Raw genomic sequence first — 13038 nt, 5'->3', positions numbered from 1 at the left:
GAATTTGTTTCAAGAATAATGATTCTATGTTTCCATCTTCTGTGGTTTCAAGAGTAACAATTCTATTATCTTAGCTTCTATAGTTTTAAAAATAACAATATTATAGTCCCATTTTCTACAGTTTCAAGAAAAAGGGATGTGTAGTTTCCTATCGGAATTTTGAAACACGAAGTTTTCGAAACACGTTGTGTCACCATGAAGCTTCAAACGATGCTAAGTGCCATGGGAAAGTCATTAAGCAGGATTGTTTTCAAATAATAATTGAGAAATGGGTATTCCTACTGCAAAGAAATTACGCTAAGAAACTGCATTACGCTTTGTGTGCTTTCGTACACAAGCACATACTCAATGCAACTCGAAGATCCTCGGTTTGAAAACAAAATCCTTAAAGTCTCGACATGATAACTACTAACTGACATAGCAAATAATGAATTCAAAATTGTTATTAGCTTAGAGTATGATTTTTATTAATACAATTTCAATGCTGCGGTAAAATACCTGATGTTATAATAAGAAGCTTAAATGTGTTCTGATCAATATTGTGATCCAATACAGAAGTACATAGAGTAATATGTAGAGCGATAATATCTAGCCTTAACACTATAATGTATATAGGCTATAATATGTTACGTGTATGAAAGTATGAAAGCGACACTTTATAAGAAAGAGGATGCAAGATACCTCAAAAGGGTGTTACCGGCTAAGGGGCAGTTTTTTATTCAGCTTTGCCGCTTTCTTCCGGAGTTAAGCTAATGGCATTCTGTACTCTTTGCACACCACAAGTGTGAAGTTATACAAAGCGACGTTTTTAAGGGTAACCTGGTGAACCGCGCGACCCGCTTGGAGAATGGGAGCCGTAATCTGATTCGTGTATACTATACTCCCACAGCTAAGACTGACAGAGTACATAATCTCAGCCATATCTAGCGTTTGAAATTAATTTTGTCAATTACGCTAATGGTACAAATAATTGTGGAAATAATTTTAAATTGTGTTTTACTGATATTTTTTGGTTATTACGATAACATTTACGAAATAAATGTATTATAAAATTATATCAAATAAACACTATAAATTGTTACTACTTCTATTATCGAAAAATATAAATTATCATGAAGTACGTATATTAATTTCAAATCGTTGAATGCTTAAGTAATGTACACTGTTAATTCGACACATAGTTAAAGATCTTATCCTGCCGCGTGGATGATGAATTAAATATCTTAACCGTGGTGATGATGGTCATGTCTCTGAGAACCGGCAGTTTGCCAAGATAGATAATTAAATAGTACCAAAACCTAAACGTAACGCGAAAATTGGGGGGGGGGGGACTTTATACTTTCTACTATCGAAAAATCTTTCAGATATTAAAAAGAAATTTCTAACGCAGGGAAGGTTGTAAAATAGCCACATATATGGCGAAAACTTTGCTTGAGATATTTTATATTAGCAAATGTATATCATCTAGTGACAAGTTACAGTTAATAAAAGGGATCCGTTTTAGCTTTCATTTTACTGTATGCCATTGTCTATTCTTCAGCTTATTCTTTTATATCTTCTACTACTATATTTTTTTTATATTATTTATTTTTTATATTTATTTATTTTTATTTTTGTTTTTAACTAAATTTTTTCAGTGACGATGTATATAAATTAGCGATCCCAAATAAAAAGAAACGCACATATTCATTCAAAACACGACTGTGTTGATAAGATTAGCCATTTTAGTGAGCTAAGCGGATTCATATTTTACGATCAGAATCTAACTGCAGGCTCTGAGGAAAAAAAACAGGATGGTTACAAATTGAGCTACTTCAAAAGCAAGAATAAAAATGACGGCACACCTGGGTTATACGATTTGAAGGAAGGGAAGATTTTTTTTTTCCTTGTATGTTGAGTGGAATATATTTAAAGCGTGTAAACACGTAAATGATACGAGTAGTTATGACAAAGGATACAGGAACGATAGTCAGGGCTAGTAAAAGATGGTTGATAATGAAGTTTTCTTGAATAAAATTTCCCAAAACATTGTAATTCGATTTATTTGAGTATCAATAGAAAAAAATAACAGAAAACTGCAGTCTGAAAACTTCAGATAATACTCTAACTTCAAAGAAGAATTCAAATCTTTATAAAATTTGTAAGGTATATCCTCATTTTATAACAACTATTTTAAGTTTATCGCGCTTTCCTATCTCTTCTAGCTTACAATTCCTTACCAGAGTTTTTAGAATCGCGTTAAATGCAAATGAGAAGGAACAAGTATTTAAGTCAAAGTTCCACTGGCTTCGGGAGAGAGAGTTAGGATTCCTGAATACGTCTCTTTCACTGTTACTACGCTCGGCCGTATTATGTTCCTTTTAATAACTTTGCTAGCTAATTTAATATTACGGGCCAACTAGTTTAGATTTGTGTTAGCTTCCACTAAATCTCTTTAGTTAGGCATTAGTTAGTTCTAATTTCTCACGTTTTTGAGTTAATGCCCAGATGGAGGCTTTGTTGAACGCCCTGAGGAAGGGACCATCTATGAATCTTTATTTGAGCAATAAAGGGTAATTAACCCTTCTTGAGGTTACGTTTCTGCTCTTGGACTTCGATTATTCGCTTAGTAGTTCACTAGGTTCCTCAGCGCTTAGTTAATAGATAGTACATAATACTGATATAATATTTAGTTTTCTCGAAATGCAACCCTGATATTCAATTTTTCCCATATGCTCTGTGAAACAATTTCTCATAAAAGTAAGTAAATCCATCCAAACACAGATACCCCTTGTGTGTTGCAATAAGTATATTAACCTAGCTTATGCTCATTCACTAGATATACAAAAATTATTGAATTAATCGAAAAATATATTAGATCTTAATATAGATAGCAAAGTTATAAATTATGTATTCTATTTTAATCAATTTTGCAATTTAGAACTAATATTCTTTTGTAAAACAGAAATGCAAAAATGTGTTTATAAATTAAAAATTTTGTTGAATAATTGAATGAGTTAATATCAGCAAGATTATATCTGAAATTTTTTCTCTTTATCGATTAATTTTCACACATAACCTTCCAAATTTCCTTGCAATCTAGAATTTTATTTTACATTGTCAACCATATACATTAAAATAATAATAAACAGATGTAATATTACAAAAAAGTTCTGTAGCTGTGTATAATGTTGGAAAAAGGTGTTTTATTAATGAATTTTACTATTTAACTAATTACTTTATTATGAAGTATGTGTGTTGTTTGTTACTCTGGCAGGCAAAGCGTGGTAGTACTTTGGAAAATAAATCAAATATATTAAGAAATGGAAAATGGCTTTGAACTGGCTATTTTCCATACCACGTGATTATTAAATGCAGCCATAGCATAGCGATGTTTGATGTAAAAAAATATTATAATTCAGGTTTCTAAGCAAGAGAATTTGAAGTTACCTTTTACTCATAACTAGCGGAAGTACCCGATACCAGTCACGTTAGATTGAGTGTAATGTAACTAACAACAGAGAGAACCATACCTCTGTAATCCTTCTAGAAAAATAAACTAATTCTCTCTCATTATATCAGCAACAATGGCACGCAGTTTGTAATGATTTTCTTCTTTCTAATCAAATGGTCATAAAACCTCAAATTCCATCCAATTTTAGTCGATTAAATGCGTCAAAAAAAAAGGATCATAATTGATCAGAAATCAATAACGCGAACAAACACACAAACATGCATTCTTCTTTATACTTATGGATTTTGTAAAACTTACAAATTTTTGATTAACAAAGCAAGCAGTAGCAACACTTTTCGAAATAAAGCATTTTTATTTCCAAACTATTGCCACTCGAGAAAATGAGTATTGCGAAAATTAGTGTTTTCAGAGTTTCTAATTAACATCTCGACTGATTAAAGTCGTACGAAGATGGGAATAGTCGTAATGGCTTCCCACGAATTTTTGGAATCTGAATAATGTATTTAATGTTTTGCAACGCTAATTTTATTTCATTGTAAAACTTAGGAATTTTTTATTAGCAAACTCTACGATTTGAAAGAGAGTAGTGGCAACACTTCTAGAAATAAAGCAGATTTTTATCTCCAGCTTGCAAGACTGTCGCCACTGGGAAAAAAAAAATGAGGGCGAAAATTAGCGTTTTCAGAGTTTTCAATTCATATCCCTGTTTTTTTTTTTTTTTTTTTTTTTTTTTTTTTTTTTTCAAAGTGGACGTCGACCTTTTTTCAGGACCCAGAAAGCAATTGTAGAAAGTTTGATAGCTATAGTAGTTACTGAATTAATCGCGATCAAACACACAAAGATTCTCCTTTATACATATATATATGTTCACTGTATCCATCAACTGTATTGATTTTAACAGTTTACTCAATACTTTCCGTTAATTTATAATTAAAAATTTGATAACTGCATAATTTTCCATTGCAGTACAGTTTGGATTAATCGTTTTTTAATAATAATTCTTTATTGCATTTTCAGGAAACATCCAAAGGCCAGCAGCTCCTAGACGTCGTCTACAAACATCTAAATTTGATGGAAACTGCATACTTCGGGCTCAGGTTCCTAGATGCGACTGGACAGAGGGTAAGATAAGAGTCAGCCCTTGAATTTTCTTTATTATGCATTGTCTCCGAAAAATATTTCATCTATTAAGCCTTACAATCTTCGGTAAATCTTTACCCCGTAGGCGAAAACAAAAGCTTTTCGTATTTCCTCTTATAAGGTGCAGGATGTTGCCATCAACATAAGCTGCTTTAACGGTCATAAAAATACTTTTTCTTTTTTACTTACTTTTTGTTTTGTTTGTTTATTCATTTTTTTTAAACAAGGATGACGCAGCGGTGAGTTCCTTAGCATCCATGCCGCGAATCGACTTACTCTACACAGAGAAAAGTAAAGTTTTAGTCCTGCTGCTTCACTGCCGCCCTCTAACGCTCGTAAAAAAGAGTTTATTAGCTACATGCTGAGTCTACGCCCTAGGATTGGATGTTGTTTATATCTTTTTAGCAATGCTCCAGACCATATTTTAAATCACACACTTATGGTAACAAAGTATCGGAAAGAATACTACCCCGCAACAACTATTGTAGCGAAAAGCAGAATATAAACACCACGCAAAGTCTTTGAAATTCTCTGGTTGCTAGGCAGAAAAAGAAAAAAGAAAAATTCTTTTGTTATCATGACAGTTTTTTCCAATTTAAAAGAATAACTGCACAATAAAACGGCAACCAGTATATTCGAAGAGGAATGTTTTCTTTTATGTTCTTCCGTTTTTCAAACATATTTAAGCAAGAATACAGCATTATAAAAAAAAAAGTGAAATATTTTTCTATTTTATTTAAGAATGAAAAATTAAATGAAATAAGACCGTAAGACTAGTCAAAATCGTAATTTTAGAGAAATATACTACATGTTCACTTTTCTGACGTATTTTAAATAGCCTTATAAATTTATTAATGTGACTGTGCTTTTCGACTGAACTTTTATGCTGAACGAACATTTTTGCAGCGGCTCACTTTTGTTTTCTGAAACTTGTACTTTTGAAATTTATCTTCAGAAAACATCGATCACATAGTACTGAAGATATATATTTTTGTTTATCTCTTTCTACACCTGCTTGTTAAGGAAGAGGGCGAAGCGCTCAAAACCTTTCTTAAAATAAAATCTTTTACTCAAAAAATTCTAGAAAGGAACTCACATAAGTATTCAGACACTTAATTTACATCGTTAATACAGAACGAAACTATGCGAATGACAGAATATTTAATAATTAATTTAATGTTCTTTGGCTAGAATCTTTCGGCACGGAGGTGTTTTCGTATAGATATGTTCGATTTTGTTCCATACGTGTATCAAAATTACTTTCGATTGGGCTTTTGTATCTAAATATCACGTTTCCTTATTTTCTTCAACTATATGCAATTCACAGCTTAATTTGCGAAGGGAGCCCCGCTCTGATAGTTCTTAATTTTTTAGATAACCCGTAATTGTATTCGGAGCAACCGAAGCCCTAAATAAGAGGGTCGGGCCTTCCTTTTTTATGTAACTGAACCACAGCTTTAGCAGAAAATCTTATTGATCTCGAAAATTTTATTTTAGTAATAAAATAAAATAAATAATTCTTTCTGACTTCTGAATGCATGCCTCTCTTTCCCTCAGAAACAAACTTTTGGACGGAGGTTGGGACTTTTAAGAAAAGAAAAGCCCCCACCCTCATATCAAAGACTTATTCTTTAGGAAGTGCAATGAATTTATAACAGCGGCTAATTTTTCGTTCCAACGTAAGTGACTTCCCGCGAAAAAGACTACTAGAAACAAAAATTTTAACTTGTTACTTTGTTCTTAATTAACCTTAGAGAATTTTTTGTCATTGTCACATTCTGCTTGACAGCTAAATGTATACTGGCAGAAGATCCAGGTCAGAAAATGTTGAATTCTTTTCTTTTGTTTTCATACCTACATGCCATCCGTTAATCCGGTTGAACTGTTTCTTAGTTTTTGAGTGTATTTGTAATTCCAGCAGCAACCCCATTTATCATTTAAATATTATTCATATTTGTCTATGAAATAGGAATCCGATTATTTATTAATTACTAATCTCAGTATTATTAAATATGATATTTTTAATAAAACTTATCTGTTGAATATTTTAAAAAGTATTAACATATTCCTGAAGGTGACTGTAATTATTAAATTTTTGAATCTTGGAATACTGAGTGATTTACGACCGATTAACTTTGGTTGGCCAGCAAAGAAGGGCCACATCACGGGTATGAACAGAGTTAATGATGTTTAAGCCTTAGAACTTTGATAACAGTGATGGCTAGACCATCGTCTGAATGCTTCCTGAACTTTCAATTGACTTGCCGCCTTTTTGTCTTTGCAAGTGTTTTGTGGTCGGGAGAACTAAACCTTTATCGAAGTTTCGAAATGTTACGCTCAGTAATATTTAAGGTATCTGTTACAACAACAACTATTACAACTATTTGAGGTATCGCCGAAAAATTCCGTAATTTTTTATTCTTAAATGCGCTGTTTATTTCAAGAGCTGTGAACACAATGCTCTCAGAAAACATATACTTAAAACAGCCAAAGAAGGAAGTAAAAATCACACTAAAATCTTGAAACAAAGCAGCAAATTTCATCACTGAACTCAGAATGAAATCGAAAACAGTGCTGACTGATTAAAAGCCAAAGATACTCAGTTTTCTTATAAATTACTCGCGAAGGGAAAGGAAGCCCAGAAATCATCGTATCTTTAAGCATTATCTCAAAAACTTAATGATAGCCCTAGAATAAAAAAAAAATTAGAAGCGAAGGTTTAATGAACAAATTGTTGTTGGTAAAATCCCAGCAATCCATGAAGAATCACGAATGGAATTCAGGATCCCATGAATACAGTTAGGGACTTAGGCATAGCGTTCTTTCAGGGGCCTCTAATGCCCATGTCCCAAGTTTTCTGAAGAAATAACAAAATTATGATTAACTAGTGAAAATAGTTAATTATGATTAACTATTCTGATGATTTTATAGATTGAACTCTAGGGCTGATTTGATTTAAACTGTAGGGCTAAACTGTTGATTTAAACTCTAATCCTTGCGGGCCTTGGCAATAATCAGGCCTTGTTTGGAATATTTTTTCGTTTATTAAAGACCTTGTGCTCCTAGTTAAGACGACATAACTTGTGCCTATATCATCCTGGTTTAGATTGAGCAATTCTAGAGCTGGAATCTAAGATTCCGCTTATTGCGTAGAATCGACGAGAGATACATCTATAATTTGCTCAAGAATCGAATTCATGCCCAATGACATAGAATCAACTTAGGTTAACCACTTTAGTGCAAACACATATTGCGTTTTATGACCTCCGTATTTGTACGTGAAGTGTATTTTTTAAATGCTCATCTATCTCTTTTAATACTTTAATTTTACTTACACATTATTTTTTAACAAAATATCTTTGAACAAACTGTTTCCGATTTCCAATGTAAAAGATTATTGAAAGAAAAATGGGCTAAGTTCTCTCCCTACACATGTGATAGAATAGAATTTTTCATATTTAAAATCCTTGAAACCCTTCCTTTTACCAAAAAAAAAAAAAAAAAAAAAAAAAAAAAAAAAAAAAAAATTCATTATGAAAAAAAAAAAAAAATTACGTAATCATCATTTTGCAATCTCCTACGCCACAAACGAAGTAATTTCTTTTGGGAAATGATTCTAAAAAGACAAGCCATACGTCAAGCGATTGTCGTATTCGAACGCCCACTTAGAACTGCATTCAGACAGATGGGAAAAGAATTCCTATTTCTGATTGTTCCATTCGTCACAAGAATCCCTTTTCTTTCTGTTACATCTGTCATTTCCTAACACCCACGTTCGTCTGCCAATCGACGTTTAAGTGGATCAGGCTGTAATTATAGTTTTGACCGAATAAATATTTATGATAATTAGAACAACGCATTTCGATTTGAATGTACTATTGCAATTTTTAACTAAATCCTTTTCGCAAATTAAGACAAGATTAACCCTGCAGAACTAATATTTTAACTTCTAATGTACTTCATTGCAGTTAATTTCACTGTACAATGAAAAAATCAACACTAATAATGAATAAATGGTTATCATAAATATGACAAATATTGTCATTTACACAAGGATTAAGGTCTTCCGAATAAAACTGGCATGTTGCTTATCTGGCTACTATCCATTCCCTAAATGTTTTCTGTATTATTACAGGTTAATTGAAAATAAATTGTATAAAAAGAAAACGTACCAATAATTACTGAGATGACTTTATTTCTCGAATATAAGCGTAGTATAAAAGAATAAATCTCCAGGTTTCAGAGAAAATTCGCAGATGTTCGTTATAGGCTTCCTTCGTTACATAGCAAAAGACTACACGATAGGCCAGTTTTTACCACAAGTATGCCAAAACATAGTTAGATCAATTGAGTCTACCACGCTGTCTCCATTGATCCAACTATCTTGGCATATTTGCTATTTTAAGCGCTGTTAAGTCCTGTGGAATAGAGAATACGAGCACCTGATCCTCATATACCCTTAAAGGAAAGATTCGTGACACATTATGTCCAGTGACTTGGGAGGCCAAAACTTAAGTGGCACATAAATTGAATCAGTACGACCAATCCAGCATTCTGGAAGATACTGGCTGAGATATTCGCGTATTTATCTATGCCAATGAAGCGGAGGACCGCCTTGATGCAAAATGTAGTCAGGTACCTGATCTTCCGTTTGGAGCAATGAACACTAGCATAGCATGTCAACGCGTAGGACGTAGGTAAATCGTCTAACGATAGCTTGCACTAAGAAAAATGGCTCAAATATTCTATGGTCGGTTATCGGGCAAGAACGTTTACATTCGGAAACTGATGTTCCTATTCCAATGTGGCCCACCAGCGGCCGAGCGGTAAAGTCGCTGAACACTGGTAGTTTGGTCCGAGGTTCGAATCCCGCGAACGGGCTGGCTGCATGGGCGTTTTCGTGGTTTTGCCCATGTGTAACGTGTATACGAGCCAGTTCTCCTTAGAAAGTCCTTCACGAAGGCATCCCTCCCCTTAGGCAAATAGCCTTAGTGTGATTTTCCATAATTAAATAAACCAACTAAACTAAACCAAACCTATTCCAATGTGGCATTCCAATTTTCCATCCTCCAGAATCTCAAATTATGCCTGCTCACTTTTTCACGTAAATGTAATGTGGCTGCGTCAATGAGCACTAAACTGCCTGCGAAATCATTCACCTCCAGCCAAAACTTTCAAATCAAAACAGAGCTCTCACCGTTTCGGTTTGTCGATAGTTTGTAGCACGTGAACCACGATAAATTTATAAGCCAGAACTGTCCAGATGTCTATATAAATGCGCCACGCTGTGGCTAGCTTATGTTGTTTGTTGGCACAAGATTTTGACCTCCTGAGGCTTGATTGATTAGTAACACGAAAGTTTTCCACCATTTCATTGTTGACGAATTGCCTTCGTATATGTTAATATACCCTTTTTTTCCCAATGATAAGATTTCCCACTCTGGTGATTGCTAGGTATTTGATTAGGAAAAAGGTCGACTCTTGGAGTTTCGGCCCCTTGGGGCTGCCTATGCAGGGAAAAGAAATATAGATACGATCACACCACGAAACCTGATGGACAAGCTGAACGAGAAGAATGTAGAAGTAGCCTCGGCAAGTGTTGCCACTACGAGATATAGACCATTAATTTCTCTTCCACGCGCCCTCTCGCATTAGCGACTCTTAGAATATTACTAAACATAAGATCAGCATAAGTTCTTTTAATTTTAATCTATTTTTCAGAAGAAATAAGCTCACTTCTTAACAATAAAACATCGTTTTACTTTTTTTAATAATGCATCTAATTCATATGAATTAAATTACATTTACTTTAAAATATACCCAACTGATAATTTTGATGAACCTCTGTTTTGCTGTAATTAACAAAGACGTTTATAAAGTCATATGTTTTGGAACTAGTATAGACCTTTTTTCTGTTTGTTCAACAAATGATGGTGTTTTTTTATGTTTAATATTTTTAATTTTTTGCAACTTTTAAAAATGTGTAACAGTTTAAATTATACTTCGAGATGCTAGGCTGTGGTCTGAAGTTTTTCCGATAAAGCTAAGTGAATTTTTCGTACATGTTATAAGAATTATCACAATCAAATTTTAAAAAAATAAAAAGTTAATTAAATTAAAAGCTGTATATAAATTTGAGCGAATAAGACCAAACAAGAAAATGTTATCCAGAATATCTCATTGTTTAAGCGCATGTAGTGTTTACGGTTATTCGTACAAAAGTTTTCAAGTATCTTTCGAAGCCACTAAAACACAAGTAACCAATAATCTTTCAAACCTCCTACGTCACATATGTGGGGGAGAAATCGATTCGAACGTATAGATGAAATTCTTGCTTGCTGCAAAGCACATTTTAAATCCATTTACTGAATCTGTTTTAGAGATCATGGACCGATGTTTACGTTTTAAGAGTGAACCCATATCTCGCTAGGAGAAGATTCATATTACAAAACGCCGGATCATAAAACGATTTTCTTCAATAATACATTAACGATGATTTAGTTAGAATTTTTGAATAGAGCACTTTTTAGTGAAAATATAGAAATACTGTGTTTGTGTAATTCCCACTTTTTCTGACATTAGAAAGGTTTTCAGAAGAATTTTTTCAAATTTTTTGGACCGTTTCGTTATACTATTATGCATATATCAATTACTCACTTTCGCAAGCACTGGCATAGCAGAAAATATAGTCTTTAATTTTTTTCTATGCAGCCTTTCTCTCAACGTTGTCGTTCATCAAAACATAAACTTTTGAAGTTTACTTTCAAATTTACCCATAAAATAACGATTTAACTGCAAAATACGCGCTTCTTCATAATTTAAAATTATATATAACATATATAATCAATATAAATTAAAATTTAATTTAATTTATATTATACCCAACTGAGGATTTTACCGGTATCGAGACGTTGCACTGGCTTTACGCAGAGTGAAAAGCCTTCATTTAAGAGTACGGGGTTAGTTTCTTCGAGATCTCAGGTAGACAGTGATTTCCCTATTTTTTTATTTCAATGTGAATATGCAAAATTGTACCAAACTCAAATAAAATTCTAGAACACTACAGAACTAACACGGCGGCATGTAACGGTTTTAGTAAGAATAGGAAATAATGATTAGATAAGATAAGATTCTTTCTTATTTTATCTAATCATTATTTCCTATCTTGTTCATTTGCGGTTTTTCAGCTGAAGATGATGGTTCGGTAAAACCATTGAAACTAGTCCTGTGAAAATTTTGTAAATATAACGCTGATTTTTGTTGTTTGACTTCTGAATTAGTATTTTATATGATATTAGAGGAATATGAATCTATACTAACGTAGAAACGTTATATATCTTCTGTACATTTAAAAAGTGAAAAAATATATGACGGAATACTATAAGAATATTTAATGTTTCTATTAGACAGATCATGAATTAAATGTATTTTTGTTTAAATCAATCACTTTAAAATGTTAAATGTTTTTAAATTTAAACAGTTTGGTTTGTTAATTAATAAGAAACGAAACAATAATATCTTACTTTTTTACGAATGGCAACGGACTCGAATAAAAAGAGAAACAACGCATTAAAGTAAAACAACGCAAAACCCTGTGGGATACTAATTAGCTCTTTTGGGCAGAAGCATGATAAACGTACTAAACTCATGGACTTAACCCGGTCTTTTAACGTTGTCGCAAATTCATAACTCGTTCGAAATCTTTACTCGATAGCATAAAAGTGGAGAATTTTCATGTTTGACCACCTTGAAGATTTTATAATGGTGCTGGCACCTTTATGCAGGTCGCTACTATTCACCTAGATCTTTACATGGGCATCCCGGCGTCTTGATGAAGGTTGCATTCTTTATGATAACAGTCATTCATAACATTCTTTATGAAACTTCATAAAGGTGCAAGGCACCGTTTGGCGAACAAGAGCCAACTTGCAAAAAAAGCCCGCACTGCAAGTTGGCCACTTGGATCAGACCAACCAACCTCATCCGCCCCTAGGTAAACATGCTGATATTAATGTTCATATCAATAAAGTCAAAAAAGTATTTTGTTGAATTCTTATGAAATACTGCTTTGAAATTTTATACTTGTTAGTGTGTATTTAAACTATCAGGTAAAAAAAAATAATTTTTCTCTCATTTTTTTCAGCACTGGTTGGATCCAAACAAAGTAATCGTAAAGCAAATGAGAGGTGAGTAACGGAAAAATTTCATTATTTAAATATATCGGGATTCAAGTTTGTTTTGTACTTAAAAAAGCAGCAATTTCTTTAAAATTCTTCAGTGAAACAGAAAGAAGTGGGAAAGCAAAAAACTTTTTCTTTTTAAATTGATTCCATAGATGAAATAACTTATTCATATACGAGTACAAATACTATTTTTATTTATTTTTTTAAGGCCAGTATTACAGCAATTCATTTTGGTAAAGATATATCGTACACCTTTTTTTC

The 13038-nt window shown here is 32.8% G+C and overlaps 1 protein-coding gene across 3 annotated transcripts in view; it reads left to right on the top strand.

Moving 5' to 3' along the window:
- LOC118194746 (band 4.1-like protein 4A) overlaps window positions 1-13038 on the top strand; it is a 342463-nt gene that overhangs the window by 205655 nt on the left and 123770 nt on the right. For all 3 annotated transcript variants that reach the window (XM_085815671.1, XM_085815672.1, XM_085815673.1), the window contains exons 2-3: window positions 4472-4576; window positions 12738-12780. In XM_085815671.1, coding sequence (XP_085671797.1) covers window positions 4472-4576; window positions 12738-12780 — 148 coding nt within the window. The remainder of the gene's footprint in view (window positions 1-4471; window positions 4577-12737; window positions 12781-13038) is intronic.

This window comes from Stegodyphus dumicola, chromosome 4 (genome assembly GCF_044657685.1).
Source record: "Stegodyphus dumicola isolate Sdum_Otavi_A_Nest chromosome 4, ASM4465768v1".
NCBI classification, from domain to species: Eukaryota; Metazoa; Arthropoda; class Arachnida; order Araneae; family Eresidae; genus Stegodyphus; species Stegodyphus dumicola.
Note: the sequence above shows the minus strand (reverse complement) of the source record. Positions and strands in the feature narration are given on the sequence as shown.